General features: G+C 27.9%; 3 protein-coding genes across 3 annotated transcripts; 1 reads left to right on the top strand and 2 right to left on the bottom strand.

Annotated features, from left to right (window-relative positions):
* The first annotated feature begins 1842 nt into the window (after positions 1-1842).
* LOC137810077 (uncharacterized) lies at positions 1843-5586 on the top strand. Its single transcript, XM_068611200.1, has 4 exons — positions 1843-2276; positions 2396-2494; positions 2636-2800; positions 5363-5586. The coding sequence occupies exons 1-4, from the start codon at positions 2046-2048 to the stop codon at positions 5402-5404; spliced, it is 537 nt and encodes a 178-aa protein (XP_068467301.1). The 5' UTR covers positions 1843-2045; the 3' UTR covers positions 5405-5586.
* A 39-nt stretch (positions 5587-5625) lies between these two features.
* LOC137810076 (cytochrome P450 81E8-like) lies at positions 5626-12501 on the bottom strand. The gene is made up of 3 exons (XM_068611199.1): positions 12364-12501; positions 6467-7391; positions 5626-6398 (listed from the first exon to the last, which is right to left on the bottom strand). Exons 1-3 carry the CDS (start codon positions 12459-12461, stop codon positions 5793-5795), a joined length of 1629 nt encoding a protein of 542 aa, XP_068467300.1. The 5' UTR covers positions 12462-12501; the 3' UTR covers positions 5626-5792.
* A 2221-nt stretch (positions 12502-14722) lies between these two features.
* On the bottom strand, positions 14723-16512 carry LOC137810075 (cytochrome P450 81E8-like). Its single transcript, XM_068611197.1, has 2 exons — positions 15587-16512; positions 14723-15494 (listed from the first exon to the last, which is right to left on the bottom strand). Exons 1-2 carry the CDS (start codon positions 16463-16465, stop codon positions 14889-14891), a joined length of 1485 nt encoding a protein of 494 aa, XP_068467298.1. The 5' UTR covers positions 16466-16512; the 3' UTR covers positions 14723-14888.
* Positions 16513-21412: the final 4900 nt, after the last annotated feature.

The raw sequence follows: 21412 nt of genomic DNA, 5'->3' as shown, positions 1-21412 counted from the left end.
TTAAATTTTTGTAACAAAGTGGGTATTGACTAAACTAGTAGACGCATGTTTTACTGGTGAGTTTCATTTGAATTAGATTGGCGCATGTTCAATCTGGTTTAGCTCTGTTGGAGGATTGAGAAAATATTAATCTTTAGACAACCTGTGAAGAATTCAATGGTGGAAGAAGTTGGGATCAACCGCTTTTTATTTGCTATTTTAATCTCTTTTATATTTTTTGCACAACTATCTCAAACCCCTTTTCATCTTTATTGCAGAAAGATTTTAAACCTGATCAACTGATTTTACTATTGGATTCGTTGGGAGACGACTTGGGGACATTTTTTCACAATTATACTATCATCTCTCTAGTGTTAGACAAGTCTACACTAGAATCATATTAATTTGACCGCAAAACAACAGCTATCAATCATCTCCCCGATTGAAACATAACTTAAATTTTTGTAACATCTTTTAGTATTATACATACTTGCTACTTTATTTATGGTTTTAAGTCTATATATTGACTTTCACAACACTTTAACCTCATGAATTTATTCAAAGTAATTGTATTGATTAAAAAGGTTTAACAGAAAAAAAAATGGCTTTAAATCTTTCTTATTTGTTATGAGTGGTTGCTGATATTTGAAACAGTGAAATGTTCACTTGAGAACCTTTATTTAATTTTTCTTCTTTTCCCATCTCTTTCAGGAATGTTTACACCCCTCGAATGTCCTTGAATCACTTCTCATTTTCTATTCAGAAACTCTCCATCCACCCAAACATCCCTTAAGGGGTCCCACCCCAACAAAGCCCTCCACCGTTCATTAAGTTCAAAAGCAAAAGCCCATTGGTTTGGCTTGGTCGTTCAAGATGCCAAAAGTAATATTTTGTGTCCCCCCACGTCCCTTTACCTGGGTATAAACACTTGTGCCACTTACCAAGAGTTTTGAAGCCAACACAAGAACAATAATGAGACGCTCCACTGCACTCATCGCAGTTCTCACAGTGTTGCTTCTCACAATGCCAACCCTTGTAAATTGTAGAGTCCTTGCACCACAACAAAACCTCACTCATCATAAACCCATCAAGGATCACCCACACTTTACACCTTCAGTAACCAAAGAGAAAGCCAACACTGAGGATAATATAAGAACCCGTCTTTTGATTGAGACTCAACAAGTCAACACCATGTCTTCAGGGCCAAGCAGAAGAGGTTCAGGTCATTAACGCCATGTTTCAGTCAATGATCGCTGGCGTCAATTCATTTCTTTACCCTTGTACATATAAATATGAAAATTGTGTAAACTTTGTCAATATCATATTTAGATGTTCATATATATTCTCTCAGAACAAAAATATGAAGTTCTATATGTTCTTGCTTTGCACATGAAATAACAACTTATACATTTTTTAACCTATGGCAGCATCATGCAGAAACTAAAACTGAGTACGTAATGCAGTACGTGATTAAGCGCATGAAATTGTTTTCAGTTTAATTAATCATTTTGAAATATGTTATATATATATATATATATATATATATATACAACCATAACTGCTTTAATAATCAGAGAGAGTTTGCAATTCATATAACAGCCTTACGATAAAAATTTGGCTCAATCTTGAAAAATAACAACCAATAATAGTGTATTAATTTTCAGTAAATATGAAAATCGTACTAGTATTCCATTACATATGTTTATGTTAATCTGATAAAAAAGATTACATATTAATTTTTCTTTTAAATATAAAAAATTGTTTTTTTTAATGACTATGTTACATTGAATTGTGAAAGTGGAGTTATGATGAAAACACCATTTCTGATTAATTTTATGACAACACTGATGTGTCATAAAATTTCTGAAGCCCATTTGAAGGCCCATGGTTTCGTTTTCGTGGTGTCCTTATCATATCATATTGTTGTGTCACTATCTGTCTTCATTCATCATTTTCAGTGTCCTTTCTACCCCTACACTCTGTCTCCGCACGTATATAGCAATCACCACCCAAATTTGGCGTAAGGTTTGGCAGACAAAAATTGCAAAACGACGTAGACGACGACGATGGCGCAATCGACGAGAACGAAGCCCAGCCGGAGCGACGAGATTTTGGAGGCGGAGGAGCAATCGAGGATCGCCGATGAGATCAGAGCCCATTTCGATGCCTTGCAACCCGACCGACCCATCAAACCCAACAGAAGCGAACCAGAACCGCAACACACCGTTAACAACTCTCTCTCTCACAACGATATTCCCGAGCTTCATAAATTTCAATCTCTTCAATCTTGCTCTCATGTCTCTGACCTCTCTCTCTCTCTCTCTCTCTCTCTCTCTCTCTCTCTCTCTCAACCAGTTATTTGAGAATAAGAAGAGCTTTTGGTGTGTGTTTTTCTGATAACTGTTAAAATTGACAGGATATAATTTCACCAGCGGGGGTGGTGAATGCACAGGATGAGTTTGTGGAGACGCAGTACTATAAAGAATTGGCGTCCATTGACAAACAGCATCACACGGTTCGTCATCAACCATTTCTGGATCCACAATTAATTAAATGAAATTAAAGCATCTTAGTGTAATTTTGTGGTTTCTTAAAAAACTTACCATGCGATTCAGCATTTTGGACTTTTCCTTTTCCTTTTTTGGTTATCGAACAGACGGGGAGTGGATTCATAAAGGCTGTTACAGAAGGAGGGGAAGGTGGGTATAAGATTGAGTTGCCTGATGGCCATGTTAATGCAGTTGAAACAGAAATCCAACCCAGAGGATGTAGAAGCAACCCTGCCACCAACGACTGGGTTCCTAGCTTTGATGGTTATCAGGTACAAAGAAAGAGATTGTCTTAGTGTTTTAGTACGCGTATGTAGGATGTTTATTATACTATAAATCTAATTTGATAGGAATATTTTAGTTTTTGAGTTTTGACTAATTTATCACTTGTAACTATTCTATTATCAACTCTTTTAAATGTTCTATTAGCCTTCTCTATCAATCTCCATTAAGTTTTAAGTTTTAACTACTCTATTATTAGTATAATTAGTTATGTTTTGACTACTATCTGAATACAAGTTATGTTATGTTTTGACTACTATCTGAATACAAGTTATGTTTTTTCATTGTTCTATGAATATCATTTAAGTTTGGACTGTTTTATGGCTTAAGTTTTAAATGTATCAGTCCTATCAGTATGTCTTAACTGCTCTATCAGTATCGATCAAGTCTTAATTGCTCTATCGGTATCAATCAAGTTTTAACCGATATATCAGTATCACTTAAGTTAAGTTTTAACTATTCTATCAGTATTAATCAAGTTTTGTTCTATCAGTTTTAACATCAGTTTTAACTGTTCTATCAGTTTTAACATCAATTTTAACTGTTCTACCAGTTTTAACTGTTCTACCAGTTTTTTAACTGTTCTACCAGTTTTTTAACTGTTCTACCAGTTTTAACTTCAGTTTAGGGTTTAGGGTTTTAACATCAGTTTTAACTGTTCTATCAGTTTTAATTGTTCTATCAGTTTTAATTGTTCTATCAGTTTTAACTGTTCTATCAGTTAAAACTGTTTTACCAGTTAAAACCGTTCTACCAGTTAAAACCGTTCTAGTTTTTTAACTGTTCTACCAGTTTTTTAACTGTTCTACCAGTTTTTTAACTGTTCTACCAGTTTTTTAACTGTTCTACCAGTTTTTTTAACATCAGTTTAGGGTTTAGGGTTTTAACATCAGTTTTAACTATTCTATCAGTTTTAACTGTTCTATCAGTTAAAACTGTTCTACCAGTTAAAACCGTTCTACCAGTTAAAACCGTTCTACCAGTTAAAACCGTTCTACCAGTTAAAACCGTTCTACCAGTTAAAACCGTTCTACCAGTTAAAACCGTTCTATCAGTATCACCTGTAACCGCTCTATTAGGTGCTCTGGGCCATTCCTTTTGCTTCTTCTCTGGGCCTTAATATTTCTTATCTAGCGCAAGTTTGTGGACTTAGAAAAAAAAATTATATGGACTAAAGAATGTAAGTCGACAATGGAACTCAAAATTAACTCAAACTGTAATACAACTTGGTTATGTTCAAAGTGTAGCTGGTCATTCTTTATTTATTCGCACACACAATCTTTATTTCACAACTTTGTTGATATATGTTGATGACAATATATTGGTTAGCAATAATCTTGAATAAATCCAACGTGTTAAAACTCATCTTCATAACTCATTTAGTATTAAAGACCTTGCTACACTTCACTTTTTTTGGGATTTGAAATAAGTCGTTCACCTTCTGATATTGTTCTCAATAAACGAAAATATTGTATAGATATTCTTTTTATAGTGGTTTATCGGCTTGCAAACCTCCCATTCCTGCCATGAAATCATCATGTTCTCTCTCTAAAAGTGAAGGTTCGTTGCTTTTGGATCCAAGTGAATATAGAAGATTGATTGGGTGTTTGTTATACCTTACTCATACTAGGCCTGATATCAACTTTGCGGTTCATAAGATTAGCAAGTTTGTTTCAAATCCACGAGAACCTCATATGACAACAATTTTTCGTGTATTATGATATTTGAAAGGATGTCCTGATATTGGTCTATTCTTTCCTAGTGATAATCAAATTGTTATCAAAGTTTTTTCTGATTTTGATTGGAAAACTTTCATTGATTCTAGAAGGTCTATCACAGGTTATTGTGTGTTTATGAGAAACTCTTTAATATCATGGAAGTCTAAAAAGTATTCTAAAGTGTTCAAGTCTTCCTCGGAGGCAAAATATAGAGCACTAGTTTCACATGTTTGTGAACTTCAGTGGTTACAATATTTGTTTCTATAATTTGCATACTAATATTTTTGTTTTCTATTATGACAGTAAATTTGTTATATGCATAGCCAAAAATATCACGTTTCACGAGAGAGGATAAAAACACATTGAAATCAATTGTCATTTCGTTTGGACTAGAATTCAAGAAAGTGTCATTCATTTAATTCATATTTTTTCTTCTAAATCAAGTGGTGGTATATTGACTAAACATCTGCCTCCTTGATTATTTTGTGACAATTTATCCAAGTTGAACATGAAGATACACATGTTCTGCTTGTGGGGTGATATATTAGATGGTAAATCTGATGTCATATTATATTTTAACTTATCAATTGTAATTGTAAATGTTTTGAGTAGTAACTGCATAATAATAACTACATTTTGTTTTTTTTGTATGTGCTATATTTTGTTTTTTTTGTATGTGCTATATTTTGAGTAGATGCGTAACGATTATATGATTAATAAAAGATAGTTCTTTCTTGAATTTTTTTTTTCTTTCTCGGTATGAAATATATAAAACTAATAATGTTGAATTGAATAAATAACCTGATGTTCTTTTTACATTGTAAATTTTAACAGGTTTTCGTCTCCTCAAAACCAAATAGAAGCGAGTGTACCTGATCTGCTACTGCTATATGAAAAAGCTGTATCTTCTATCGGCCTTTTCTTATTATGCATCTCTATTTCGTGTTTACAAGAGATTGGGTGTGGTGGTGTACAACTATTGTTGTATGAGATAAGAGTTAGTATCACTCGAATGATCACAGCTTATGAAAATAATTGAATTTGTTTTCAAGTGCACATTAAGTCTATTTGTTAGTTCAAATACACATTAAATCTACTTCCATGAATACTTGAATACACATTTAAAGTCTATTCAAGTCCCTTTTATTGAAAATTCAAACATACTAATTATACTCGCATTCTGGATATTTCGAAATGAATAAAGACAAACCATTACATAATTCAACGTGATAATTTGATTGTACATTAACAATTAAGGGGGAAATCAGAAAATCTTGCTAATGATTGGACGCGTTTTGCATTTGGCCTCCAATGGAATGGCCTTGGGCACCAGAGTTCCCCTTCCTTCTGTCATGTCAACTTCCTCCTCTCCAATCCTTTCCCATTCAAAGCATTGAATCAACGAACCCAAAGTCAAGTTCAAAGTTTTTTGTGCCATGGCTGCACCGGGACACGCTCTCCTCCCCAACCCAAAAGGCATTAGCTTGTACGTGTCTATGGGACCATTCTCAAACCTCTCCGGCTTGAAGCTTGTTGGGTCAACCCACAGCTCTGGATCCCTATGTATGGCCCATGCATTCACCATTAACATGGTGTTACCTGGTACATCATAACCACCCACCGTGCAATCTTCATAGGAGAAATGGGGCAATAGCATTGGCGCTGGAGGATGCAACCGCAGAGTCTCGGAGATTATATTCTGAAGGTACTGTAATTTGGTTACATCCTCTTCCTTCATCAAACACTCTTCTCCAATCATGGTGTCCAATTCAATCCTTGCTTTCTCCAACACTTCCGGATTGTTCAACAAATTTGACATGGCCCACTCCAATGCTATAGCCGAAGTCTCTGTTCCAGCCACAATCAACACCTGCAACAAAAGAGTTCGTAAACTACGAATCCTGCAAATGTAACGATCTAATAAGAGTTGGTAACTACCATAATAAGCCCTTTGATAGTTTGATCAGTGTAATACTCGGGCTGTGACTCTTGTAAATGTAGCATGCGCCCTATCATGGTGTTTGAATTTTGCTCTTCATTCCGATGTTCGTCAATGAGTTCTTGAAACAGCGCGTCCATCTTCTCCCCAACTTTTCGTAACTTCTTGTGGCTACGGCTAAAATCGAACCATCTGAACACTGGCACAAAATCTCCGAGGTGCGATCCCAACCCGAACTGAGCCATCTCATTCATGAGATCTCTAAACTTCTTAGCCTCCTCAGCGTTGGTCCCGTCGTATTCCGCGCCGTAGTAGCGTTTTCCACACACCATTCTCATGATAGTGTTGAATGTGAGATCTGCGAACATGGACTTCAACTCCACTCTCGATAACTCTTCTTTGTTGGAGGCTCGAACCAGGTTTTGGAGCAGCTTGAGAGTCTCGTCGGTTCGAATTCCTGAAAAGTAGTTAAGACTGTGAGAGGAGAGGATCTCGAGGGAGCTGATACGTCGCAAGTTTCGCCAGTGGTCGCCGTAGGATGCTGCTAAGAGAATGGTGTTGTCGTAGCCGAGGTATTTGGTCTTGATAGAACGGAAACGATTCGCGAATATGATATCCTTTACGGTGAAACATTCTTCGGCGGCGGAAGCAGATGAAACGACGAGCACCGGTTGTGAGCCGAACCGGAAAGAAAAAATAGGACCGTATTTTTGTGAGAGGTCGTGGAAGGTGCGGTGTACCGGCTGTTTCAGCTGGTGAAGGTTGCCTATTACCAGAAGAGAAGGTGGACTTGGTGGTGGGTTTTTTTGTCTTTTTCTGAGGAATACTAATTTTATAATTATGACGATAAGCACGAGGGAAATAATCTTGATAAGGCTGTGTTCCATGAGCGTCTTCTTTAGCAGAGTCTGTAGCAGAATGTGTCTACATAGAGAGAAACAATATAAGGTTATATTGAAAATATAATATTCTTTTAATATTATAACTCTTAATATTATTATTTTATACTATTTAATTATAAATTTACTATGGTTATGGCCAAGCCTGTTAGTGTATGAATATTCAAGAGTTTTTAAGTCTTATTGGCCTATGCTAGAGGTTGACCTTTCAGAATTTATGAGCTTGTTGCAATATATTATAAGTATAAATTTATAATCGTTACAAATAATGGTTACAGTCATTTTATAAAATTATAAAATCATTTACAATTTTGTATAAGTTCTTTTTACAATCATAAAATGACTTTTACATATATTGGGAATTTCTCGAAAAAAATATCCAATTATCTTAATAACGGAAAAAAACCAAATTTAATAAGCAGCAATTCAATCATTTGTTTAGTTAAGAAACAATAATATTTTTTTTGGTTATATAATCCTATTTAGAGATGCCCAAAAGACTTATAAATATATGCTTTATTGAAAGAAAATATTATCTTTTTTCTCTATTTCCATATTACTAATATTTAGGGTTTTTACTAATTTAATTATCGAAAAGTTTTCTGCCAATATACCTCTATTTAAATTCAAACACTATTATTAGAGTTCATTCTAAAACAATTCACATCAAGCAAGGTTTGAATAAAATTTTGTTACTAGAAGTTAAAATATTATCTTTTTTATCCAATAACCCCATAATTCTCATCAACAATGAGTGTAATATCAAAATACACTTAAATAATTACGTCAAAATAATTAAAAAGAAATAAGATTTATTTTATTAGAAGTATGTTTATAGACTTCTGTAAATAGACTTAAGTTTTAACTAAATAAGCAGTTAAGTTCTATATAATTAGATAATTTTTTTAAAAATAAGCTTAGAAATAGATCGTATATAAGTCTCCTAAACTTGAATGTCAATTAAATAATGTTTTGAATATATGTGATCAATTTTCGTTTTTTTAGGATGAATAAATTTGTATGACTATTTTTTTAGTATATTTAGATAATTCTTTTACTGTTAATTTTTGTAGAGGGCCAATCTTATATTTCCCAAACACGTCACACGAGTACTTGCTATGTATAATAAAAACATATTGTTTTTAAAAGAAAATATTAAATCTCCATATTTAAGTCAATTTCCAAAAGTTATATATATATATAATATATATATATATATAATATATTATATTTTTAAATATATATTATATTTTTAAATATATATTATATTTTTAAATATATATTATATTTTTAAATATATATTAAAATTTATATTATTTGATATTTTATTATTATCCAAATTTAAGATAAACATTTAAAATTGTAATTTATTGATTTAGTGAATAAAATTGAAATGAAATTATAAACACTTTTATATTACTCGTGCGTAATTAGTAGTGTGTAATTGGTAAATTAGAAGAGTTCAAAAAAACTCTATATATTGAAAAAAGTAATTATTCTAGAGTAAATAATCCTTTGATTTTTTATCGTTATTCTTATAAATTATTTATTTTAGTCAAGAGTGATTGTTTGATAAACAATATTCTATTATTAGTTAGGAGTGACACTTTAAATAACATTCTTAAAGAGGTTAACTAGGAGTGATTATGATTCGAAAGAATACTAGATTTTAATAAACATTGTGTGTCAAATAATACTCATTTTAGTTATGAATGATTGTGTTCTAAACAATACTTGATTTTAACAAAGACTCTTACATTTTCAAGAATACTCAAAAGGCTATTCAATATTGGCTATGAGTCTAAAGAATATTCAATGGGTTAACCAATAGTGTAAAGGCCCAAAGAATACTTAAAATGTTAACTAAGAATAACTATTATCTAAAACAATACTTGTTTGTAACTTATTATGCTTAGTGAAACTAAATTTATAACTAGATATATTCTATTTTGATAAATAAACTAGTATAAAATTATTGTGTATATCTTTCTCCTTATCTCCTTTAGGGTGCATACTATTTTATTTGCACTTTGAAAATGAGAGTCATTGTAAGAATCAACTTCTAGAATGCTTTAAATAAAGTAAATATGTTAAGTTAAAAAGTTGCATTTTGAAATAAAGTAAATATGTTAAGTTAAAAAGTTGCATTTGTTTGTTGCATTTCATCCAATACCATATAGGTTAAAAAGATCATCAACAAGACTACAATGTCAGGAATCATTATAATACAATATTGACGAAAAAAATTAAAAAATTATTAAAATACAATTCAACACATTTCTTGTATTGTTATATTTTCTAAAATATCATACGTATAAGTTGTTTAAAATTATTTTATTTATACGCAATAATTATAAGTAAGTTTTTATCATTAGCCATTATAGAATTTAAACCATGTTGCAGTGACGATGCACTAAAAAAATATATTTAAATAAAAAATTATTTTTATATTATCTAGGATTAAAACCTTCAATTAAAATTTTCTTGGACAAACCATTTATTGAAATCAGAAAATCTCAGGAAAAACTTATGTTAACAAAATGTTTTGTTTCCTTCTGTATTTAACCAAGGTTTCAAAACTTCGGTTAACTATCAGGTTTCATAACTTTCATAAAATATCATATGTTTTACAACTTCCATAAAGTATTAGGGTTTCTAAAACTTCCTTAAAATGAATTTTAAAATCTCCATAAAGTTCTTTTAAAATAAATATAACAAATAAATAGTTAGTTGTTATAATTACTAAATTAGAGACCATTTAAAAGACTAAAAAAATTATTTTCTAAATTAGTTTTTATTATTGTTTAATAATTTTTAAATTGGTATCTAATTAGCTACAAATGTTTTTACTATCAAATTTAAAATCTAAATAATTAGTAGTTAAAACCTTAATAGCTAATTCTATTTCACATAAATTCAAATAAAAATAAAAATAAAAACAAAAACAGGCAGAAATCATAGCAAACAAATTAAAAGATAAATTAAACATAAGAAAAAAATTGATATAGATTATCTTTAAAAACTGAAAATATCTGTTAGACCATTAGTGCTTACAATATTTATTCTTTCTAGCTCCAGATGCGGTGGAGTGAGGTCCAATTGCCGTGGGTGTTAGAAGAGAAATTATGGAAAGAAAGAGAGAATTGAAAAAAAAAATAGAAGGAAAAAATACTAAAATTATATATTTTTAATTATTTGTTTATATAAAATATTTAATAATTATTTAATTATATTTATTTATTAGAGTATGGAAATGAAACCTTTAGAATTTTACTATGTTCCAAAATAAATCTCTTAAACTTAACTAAAGTTAAAAAAACTTCAATTAATTTTAATTCAGGTTATACTAATTTCTGTTAAATGTTGAATAATTTTGATAAAGTTATTTTTTTTAGTGATGAAAGAGGGATTTGAAACATTTAAAACTTATTTCATTGTTTAGACCATGCTTTAATTTAAGTTTACCAATGATAAGAATCACATATTGCATATTGAATATAATGTGAGTTATTTCTCTTTAAAATACTTATTACAACTGAAAGGTAACAAATACTCAAAATTATTGTTCATTTTATACATAATGAATAAACAAATAAATAAAAGATTGTTTTTATAATCTGTGGTGGAATTTAGTGTTGTCTGAAGGACTTGCTGATAAATAAATAAAAAAACTTGTATGCAAATAAAATATTTTTTAACTTTAATATATTTTATATATCTGACACTTTGAAATTTTTGTACACTTATAAAAAAAATATTTGACATCTCCAAAATATTTTTTTACGATCCACCACTATCCATAATACAAGTAACAAAAATAAAAGAAGTTTTATAACATTTGAGTTTAATATTTACGTGATAGGGTGATGTATTAAATTTAAAACTTGAGTATTCTATAAGAATAAAATATTTTATCAATTTTAATAATATTATATCTAGAGCATCAACATCAAAGTAATATTTCATTATAATAATTAAACTATTATTTAAGGTGTAAAAATTAAAATGAAAAAGTTATAAAAATGTAAGTTTTATAAGGTTTTGCTATTAGAACAAAAAAAATTAAAAACTATTTAAATATGATATGACTATTTAAAAAAAATTGATAAAAAAAAATTATAAAGTACTCACTGTTTATTTAGACTTTTAATCATTTTACAGATAACCATTTGTAATATATGATCAAAATACTTAATATACAAATTTAATCATAGTGAATAAAAAGGTCTATATTTTTTATTTATTTGAAGACTCTCCAATTATTCTTAATAAGAATATATTCTCTCTACGGGAGATTATTCACTCACATTAGAAGTCAACAAAATATATGAATATAATTGAATTATAAGTATTTTTCAAAAGCTAAAACTAAAAATATTTGTATAAGTTGAAATTAGTTTAACTGTTTCATATTATTTGTTTAGAATAAAATGTTTTACTAACGCATATATTATTTTTAATCTTTAAAGAAGATTATTTATTTATATGTGATTATATTATTATTATTACTGTAAAAGTGGTTTGTCGGTGCTGTCATACCCAGCCAAATCTTATCCTTGTGTTCCATCAATTTAGTTTATTTTTCTAGACTTCTAAATAATAAGAGTTAGTTATTTATATATATATAAGAATCTGCCATATAATGCACTAACCTAAGAAAGGTAAAATAAATACTACTTCTTCTTTGACTTTTTCTTTGAAAATTAAACTTTCCAAACTTTTGGTCTGCCACCTCCTTTCAAAACTTTGAACATTCAATAGTATAAGAGATTTTGACGCTGAGAAAAAACGCATAGATAGAACATGAAGAATCTTAAGGAGAAGAAAAAAAAAACAAAGCAGCACCACACCAGTTTGTTTTCTGGTTTTTGAGAATTCTTGTTGATAAAAAAATCACCAGAAATCATATATAACGATGGGAGTAAAATGCGGGAGCAGATAAAGCAAAGCAAAGGCGCAAAAGAATGGAGTAAATAGCGGGAAGAAGCAGTAGGTACCTGGGTGAATGATGGTGAAGAATGGCAGAGAAGTGATGAAGAAAGTGGAAAATAAAGAGAAGATGCATTTGAATCCCACCATTTCGAAAGCGACGCATGTAAAACAGAAACGTCACATCAACATTTAAGGCACAAGGATGGTGTGGTTAATGATGAGGCGCGAAAATCAACGAAGTCCTTTACGAAGAAGCGGGATGATGTCCTCGTACACGTATGTTTTGTTTGTATTAGAAACTGTGGGAGTGAAAAATTGAAAAGGTTGGAAAGTGAAAGTGTGAAAAAAATGAATGATGTGATAGTTGTAAAAGTATTTTAATATATTTTGGATGGTATAAATTGTAAGATAAAAAGTTTATGTTTGTATATATATATAAATAAGAAAATAAAATATTAATTAATTTAAAAGATATTTAAGTTATTTAAAATAATAATATAACATGTTATATATAATAATAAAGTATATTTTGTTTTGTTCATGTAAAAAGTAATAATAAAATAATTATTAATTTTGTATATAATTTTGATAATTAAAATAATTATAAATTTCAATTATAATTTAAAAAATAATTTAAAATTGAAATAAATTAAAAATAGAACATGATTTCTTCATTTTTAACAAGGTGCATCTAACCTTAATACATACATGAGTCTCATAAACATAATAATTATAAAAAAAAATATTAAAATAAACGCAACAACAAATTAAATAAAAAAAAACTTGAAATAATTTCTTAAAATATTAAATATATACTATAATATTAGAAAATATATCACATAAAAAATACTATTTTTTAATATTAAAAATCTTTGCAGAGGGTAATTTTTGAAATAACACATGCTGATGTGGTTTTCCCTTTACATCTCTTATTTTAAGGGGAGAAAATATTTACTGTTCAGTGGTATATCCTCTCATTCTCTTCTCTGCAAAACCCTGAATTTAAATAATTGATATCTTCTCACTTCTTTTCTTTTGAACAGTACATCCATAAAAGCAAACAAAGTATCCATAAAAGCAAACAGAGTATTAGAGTGTCTTTGTTTATAGTGTTTAGGAAGGATGAATTTATGAAGTTGTTTCATTGTAGCAAAGACAGGTTTGTTAAGATTGAAGGTCTCTATATCCATTCCCTTTGAATGTATTGTTGATTGACCAAAGCGAGTTATTTTACTTTTTTTGTCCGACAGAGTTTGGAATAGATTCTAATTTTTTACTTTCTTACCTTTGTTATTCATGTTCAAAATCGTGATTCTTTTCAGGTGAGTATTAAATAAAAGAGATTGATGCTCTTAAAACAATAATTTAAAACACCAAGATTAATAATTAATAATATTAAAAAAAGCATTAAAATGACAGTCGAAATCTCTATTCGCAATTTATTAAAATACCAAAATATATGGGAATTACAATTATTCACCTCTTCTCTTTAAAGGTCAGGAATTAAAATGCTGATAAAAAAAATTAAAATGACTAAATTAAAATTATTCAAAAACTCAAAATATCAATCACATTTCAGTTTAAGAATTTACGCGATAGGGTGAATGTATTAAATTTAAAACTCGAGTATTCTATAAGAATAAAATATTTTATCAATTTTAATAATATATATCTAAAGCACCAACATCAAAGTAATATTTCATTATAATAATTAAACTATTTTTTAAGGTGTAAAAATTAAAATGAAAAAATTATAAAAATGTAAGTTTTATAAGATTTTACTATTAGAACAACATTTTTTAAAACTATTTAAATATGATATGACTATTTAAAAAATAAATTTTGATAAATTTTTTTATAAAGTACTCACTGTTTATTTAGACTTTTAATTATTTTACAGATAACATTTGTAATATATGATCAAAATACTTAATATACAAATTTAATCATAGTGAATAAAAAAGTCTATATTTTTTTTTATTTGAAGACTCTCCAATTATACTTAATAGGAGAATATTCTCTTTATGGGAGATTATTCACTCGCATTAGAAGTCAACAAAATATATGAATATAATTGAATTATATGTATTTTTCAAAAGCTGAAACTAAAAATATTTTTATAAGTTGAAATTAATTTAACTGTTTAGAATAAAATGTTTTACTAACGCATATATTATTTTTAATCTTTAAAGAATATTATTTATTTATATGTGATTATACTATCATTACTGTAAAAGTGGTTTGTAAATGCAGTCATACCCAGCCAAATCTTATCCTCGTGTTCCATCAATTTAGTTTATTTTTCTAGACTTCCAAATAATAAGAGTTAATTATTTATATATATAAGAGTCTGCCATATAATGCACTAACCTAATAAAGGTAAAATAAATACTACTTCTTCTTTGAAAATTAAGCTTTCCAAACTTTTGAAACTTTGAACATTCAATAGTATAAGAGATTTTGACGCTGAAAAAGAACGCATAGATAGAACATGAGAAAAAAAAAAAAACAAAGCAGCACCACCTGAAATCATATATAACGATGGGTGATGATTAGAAATAACTGAAAAGGAAAATAAGGATGGGTGAAATTAGAAGATCTTGGTAACAATTGGACGTGCTTTGCATTGGGCCTCCAATGGAATTGCCTTGGCCACAATAGTTCCTCGTCCTTCAGTGAGGTCAATTTCTTCCTCACCAACTCTTTTCCACTCAAAGCATTGAATCAACAGGCCCAAAGTCAAGCCCATAGTTCTTTGGGCCATGCCTGTACCAGGACAAGCCCTCCTTCCCATCCCAAACGGGATTAATTTGTGTGCATCCACTGGGTGATTTTGAAACCTCTCGGGCTTAAAGCTTGTAGGGTGAGCCCACAACTCGGGGTCCCTGTGTATGGCCCATGCATTCACCATTAACATGGTGTTACGTGGCACGTCATAACCTCCGACGCTGCAGTCTTTAGAGGATAAATGGGGCAATAACATGGGCAGTGGTGGATGCAACCTTAGAGTCTCGGAGATAACATTGTTAAGGTACGGTAATTTGGTAACGTCTGCTTCCTCTATCAAACGCTCTTCTCCAATTTCCCTGTCAATTTCAATCCTTAATTTCTCCAATATCTCTGGCTGGTTCAACAAATTAGACATCGCCCATTCTAATGCTACAGCCGAAGTCTCAGTTCCGGCCACATATAATGCCTAACAAATTAAAAACAATATTACTATAATCATGCCAAGGTTAAATTCCAGCAAAATGAAACAACGTGGTACAAAGTAAATTAACGTCGTACCATAACAAGTCCCTTGATAATCTGGTCTGTGTAATAGTCAGGTTGTGATTTCTGTGAGGAAAGCAAATGGTCTATCATGGTATTTGAACTCTCCTTCTTGTTCCGATGCTCATCGATGAGTCCTTGGAAGAACGCATCGAGCTTCTCTCCAACATTTTCTAACTTTTTGTGACTCTTAAAAAATCTTAAAAGCGGCACAAAATCTCCAAGGTTCGACCCCAACCCAAATTGCGATATCTCGTTCATCAGCTCTCTGAACTTCTTGGCCTCTTCAGCGGTGGTGCCGTCGTATTCCTCACCGTAGTAGCGTTTTCCACACACCATTCTCATGACTATGTTGAACGTGAGTTCTGCAAACATGGGTCTCAGCTGCACTTTCGCTAAATCTTCTTTACCGTTGATCTTAACCATCTTTTTAAGCAACTTCATGGTCTCGTCCTTTCGTACTCCCAGAAAAGAGTTCAGACGGTGGTTGGAGAGGATTTCTAGGGAGCTGATACGACGCAAGTTGCGCCAGTGGTCGCCGTACGACGATGCCGTGATAATGGTGTGGTTGAAGCCGAGATACTTGGACGTGGTAGAATGAAAACGGTCCGCGAAAACGATGTCGTTTTTTGTGAAACATTCTTCCGCAGCAGATGCTGATGAAACGACAAGGATGGGCTGAGACCCGAACCGGAGAGAGAAGATAGGGCCGTATTTCTGTGAGAGGCCGTGCAAGGCGCGGTGGAGTGGCTGTTTCTTCAGCTGATAGAGGTTGCCGATTATTGGAAGAGACGGTGGACCCGGCGGTGGGTTCTTGAACCTTCTAAAGAACAACAGTTTCAAAGTGATGAGAAAAATGAAGAGGTAAAAGATGTTGATAAGGTTGTCTTCCATGGTTAGCAAAGTTCAAAGAATCACTGAATTTGATGCAAATCTTTTCGCCATTCCTAGTCTTTATATATTCTTCTCTGTGTACTTTTCAAATTTTGCAATCCCTCACTTTTCCACATTGACGGCTTTCTTCATTTAGCTGTATAACTCAACAATTAAGACACTTTAAAATGATATATGGATGCTAAAAGTCAAATCATATCTAATAAAAAAATTATTAAAACAAGTTATTATTAATTTTTTTATATAAGAAAGAATTTATAATGTAAATTAAAATGTTAAAATATGTTATGTTTATTTATTTATAAGGTAAAAGTAAATGTTATAAATAATACAATCCACCATGAATATATCAAATATTTCATGCTGATTTGTTAGTCTTTTCATCATTTTTTCTGCTTTTACTAATTTAAAACTGAGAATAAATAGTATTAATAAATTAATACATATATTTCAAATTTAAATAATCACATCTTTATATATATATAAAAGCTTTCCAATAATACACTAACTTAGAAAGGTAAAATAAATACTACTTTTCTTTGACTTTGACTTTGAAAATTAGGCTTTTCAAACTTTTTGTCTGGAACCTACTTTCAAAACTTTGAACATATATCATTTGCTTCTTCTAATCATTTTAATTTATCACGTCTTTTAAATATTTTTTTATGTATGCAAAGTAAAATAATAAAGATATTTTAAACGCATATTAACTAAAATTTATTAGGGAACATTTACATTTTTTTAATTAACAACCCTCTCTTCAAAATGATATTGATGTTAAACTGATTGTTCTTATTGAGTTAAATACCTTTTTCGGGCCAACTGTTTATTGGCTAATAGCTGATATTTTCTCTAACTTATATATACTAAGGCGGAAATTAAAAAAAAGTATTTATTGAAATTTTGTTTCTATAATTTATATATATTTCATTAGCAACTATTTCATATATTAATTAAATGTCCGTTTCAGACAAAATTTATTACGTATATATATAATACTTGTTATTTGATTAATAGTATTTATTTAAAATAAATTGTAAACAAATTATATATTATAAGAAAATTATTAAATATAAATAAAAAAATAATTAATTATTATATTAATTAAATTATATATTATTTTAAATATTAAAAAATTATTAGTATTTAAAATAATTTTTATTATTGATAAAATTTATATATTAATTTTTAAATTAATATCTTATTAGTTATCAATTTATTATTAACATATATTTTTTAACTTTTCACTAATAGTGTATGTCACATAAATTAAGACATTAGGTAGATAAAAAATGATGAAAGAGTTCATTACACATTGAGATCCACCTTATGGATAAGATATTGGATGTTTTAAACTTATGCTAATATTTTCTCCTAGGTTTATTTGTAAATCTATGTATTTGGTATTGGATTAGATGTTAATGTTTTATATAACCTACATAATACGAGTATCCTAAAAAACATCAATTGATTTTTGTCTTTTGAATGTCCTTATGGATACATGAGTGGTCTATATAGTTGTATATGGTTGTTATATATTGATATTGGAATGAAAAATTTGAATTATTTAAAAATGATTAATTTAATTATTTATTTTTACATATATTTTTATGTTAGAAAATTGTTTCAATAACTTATATTTAAAAGCTTATATGTGTTTGTTTTATTGTCAACTAAATGAATGACTCTATTATATATATATATATATATATATATATATATATATATATATATATATAAAATTATGGAATAGAAACCAATTTGTAGAAACTAAAATAATTAGTTGCAATAGTAACTAAATTAGAGACCATTTTAGAAACTAAAAAGAAATTTGGTTTCTAAATTAGTTTCTATTATTGTTAAATAGTTTCTGAATTGGTATCTAATTAGCAACGAAGGTTTTGCTACCAAATTTATAAACTAAATAATTAGTAGTTAAAACCTTAGTTGCTAATTAGATATCAATTTAAAAACTATTTAATAATAATAGAAAATAATATAAACTAATTTAGAAACTATTTTTTTTTTAGTTTTTAAAATGGTCTCTATTTTAGTTTTTTTATTGTAACTAATTATTTTGGTTTCAAAAAATTGGTTTTTATTTCATAATTGTCTTATAGTGATATATTTTAAAAGAATAATTTTTTTATAAATATTTATATTTTTATATATATAATATATATATGCTTAAATTTATATTTATTTAATTCTTATAAGCTTTGAAAAGACCTTTGAGTTCATAGTATAATGATAATTAAGTTTTGGAGTCCTGTAGAAATCCAAAGAATATCCGTGAAACACAATGAATATTTTGTTGCTCACATTTTATATAGTAAGTTTAATTAGTTTCTTTTCATTGAATTATTTATAATAAAATTGTATAATTTTAGAAGTTTATAAAATAAAAATTAAAAATATATTACACATTTTCCAAAGATTTATAAATAATTATACAATTTTGGAAATTGTTATATTGAAGACATTTATTACCATTTATATTTTTTTAGTAACTATGCAATTTTGGAAGAATTATAAAATGAAAATAAAAATAACTTTTATACTTTTAACTTTTCCGTGGTCATATTTTTTTATAATAATGACATATCTGATGCAGATAATAGACTCCTCTCTAGTTACGGAACATAAGCAATAAAATACATTTTTTTATGATTCCAAATATATCATGTTAAGGTAAATATATTTATATTAATTACACTGGATTCCAAATATGACTTTTTAAATAATAAATATGTCATAAAATACCATTTAAGCATCTGTTTTCTTTTTATTTTACATATAAGCTACTTCAATAAATAATTATATTAAAATTCTACGTGTTACAAACTTCTAGATACATTGGTTAAAATTATTACTGGCTTGTACGAGACCCCTCGTATTAATTTGCGAAGAATTTAAAAAAACATAATGATATTTTATTATATTTAGGATTAATATATGTTTTTCTTTTTAATTCAATAAAATATTTAAAACTGGTTTGATAAACACGATTTAATAGAGTAAATACATATAATATAATTGAATAAAAACATAATAAAGTATAATCTTTTATAGTATTTAATACGTTCAAAATAAAAATTAACAAAAGTAGAATATAATATAAATTATGTTGACAAATTATTTTCTTAAAATCACATACAATTTTTTAAAATATAAACTTTTAATTTAATTTGTTTACAAATTATAAAACTTTAAAAAAAAATTAAGTACATTGTATAAAATTATATTTTGATATTAATTTAATTAATATATTAACAAGATTCAAATAATTATTATGTAATTTTAATATTTTAACAAATAATATAATTTAAATTTATGTGTTGCAATTATTATAATTATAAATATAAATATTAAATAAAAGTTATGATATATATTATCATATATATATTATTAAAAATTATAGAAAAATATCTTATTTATTTAGTTACTTTTCTTAAAATTGTAACTACATGAAATAAGTTTTATAAAATTAATATTAGGATTCAAATGTTTTTTAATATTGGAATAAAAGTATTTTTATATTTTTAGTCATTATAATCATTTAAGTTTATGTGAAAAGTATTATATATAGAGAAGAAAATAGATAACTTATTATATCTTGTTCAAACTTTGATCGACACAGCAGTGATACAATATAACAGGTGATGAAATAAAATTATCACATTATGTTAATATAGTAAACAATAAATTACAGATAATTATTATATTATGTTATTTCATATTTTCACACCTTTTATAACAATTATTTCAACCATGAGGTTTAAGAGAATTAACACTAGAGTTGAAATCTTCTATCATAATCTATAATTAAATGACAGATTAAAAATAAGTAAACAACAAACACTCATATTTTTTCAAGGATATATTAATAAGTTCATGCAATTGAAGTGTTTGAAATTGTAATACTGTTTAAGTTGAATTACTATACATGTAATATCGCATATTGCACTACTTAATTATTATAATATATATATATATATAATATAATATAATATAATATAATATGTATCATTATAAAATAGTATTATAACAAAAATCTATATTTATAAAAAATTCTAAACTTTAAATATATATATACCAAAATAAAGAGAGAAAAATAACTAAGAGACAAATGTAACATTATTTATTATGAACAAATACGTGTAAATTTGACGTATTAGATATATGTTTATGTGAAGCTACTTTCACTTTATTATTTTTTAAATAAAACTATATTACATATGAATTAAGTTATCTCATATCATATAACCTACTATACTAACTATTTTTTAAATAAATTTTTTTAATTATTTAAATCTCCGTCAATTCTCACCACAACCTAACAACTTTCATATGATTCTAATATATCAATAAAATTAATATATCATCTTACAGATAAATTTATAGTTCAATAAATATCTTAAACATATATAGAATAAATGTATCTACATCTTACATTATATCATATAATTTATTTATATATTTCTAAACATAAATTCTATATAACTTCTTTCTATCTGCATGGATCAACTACACATTATATTAATCAATTTTAGGTTGATAAAGTGTCTACTTTTTATGAAATTTTAAGCATGTGAAAATTCTTCTTCTTCTTGATATCTATTCGCAATCTATGTGATTATTATTTGCTATTTTATTTTAAAATTTTTATATTTTCTTTTAAAATTGAATTCTTAATAATGTTATCTTGTTTTTTTGTGTGAGTTTTCTATAAAAAAAAATTCCTTAATAATATTTAATTGAGACACAAACAAACATAAATACATCTCCTGCTATATAAAAATGAGAACAATACTCCAATATAAAAAAAATATGAAATTTTAAAAGATTATTATAATAAAATTCGCACATGACATAATACATGCATGTCTTAATTTTTAATAAGCATGAGAGTGAGGAGAGTAGTATAAATACAAATATATTGACAAT

This window comes from Phaseolus vulgaris, chromosome 2, assembly GCF_000499845.2.
Source record: "Phaseolus vulgaris cultivar G19833 chromosome 2, P. vulgaris v2.0, whole genome shotgun sequence".
NCBI classification, from domain to species: Eukaryota; Viridiplantae; Streptophyta; class Magnoliopsida; order Fabales; family Fabaceae; genus Phaseolus; species Phaseolus vulgaris.
This window is presented reverse-complemented; position numbering and strand designations above follow the sequence as displayed.

Excerpts from the sequence above, each read along its gene's own strand:
- LOC137810075 (XM_068611197.1), bottom strand. The coding sequence starts at position 16,465 with ATGGAAGACAACCTTATCAACATCTTTTACCTCTTCATTTTTCTCATC. Across the intron at positions 15,495-15,586 it reads TTATCAAGGGACTTGTTATG|GCATTATATGTGGCCGGAAC; the intron begins GTACGACGTTAA and ends TTAATTTGTTAG.
- LOC137810077 (XM_068611200.1), top strand. The coding sequence starts at position 2,046 with ATGGCGCAATCGACGAGAACGAAGCCCAGCCGGAGCGACGAGATTTTG. Across the intron at positions 2,495-2,635 it reads TTGACAAACAGCATCACACG|ACGGGGAGTGGATTCATAAA; the intron begins GTTCGTCATCAA and ends GTTATCGAACAG. Across the intron at positions 2,801-5,362 it reads CTAGCTTTGATGGTTATCAG|GTTTTCGTCTCCTCAAAACC; the intron begins GTACAAAGAAAG and ends AAATTTTAACAG.
- LOC137810076 (XM_068611199.1), bottom strand. The coding sequence starts at position 12,461 with ATGCGTCGCTTTCGAAATGGTGGGATTCAAATGCATCTTCTCTTTATT. Across the intron at positions 7,392-12,363 it reads CTTCACCATCATTCACCCAG|ACACATTCTGCTACAGACTC; the intron begins GTACCTACTGCT and ends CTCTCTATGTAG. Across the intron at positions 6,399-6,466 it reads CTATCAAAGGGCTTATTATG|GTGTTGATTGTGGCTGGAAC; the intron begins GTAGTTACCAAC and ends CTTTTGTTGCAG.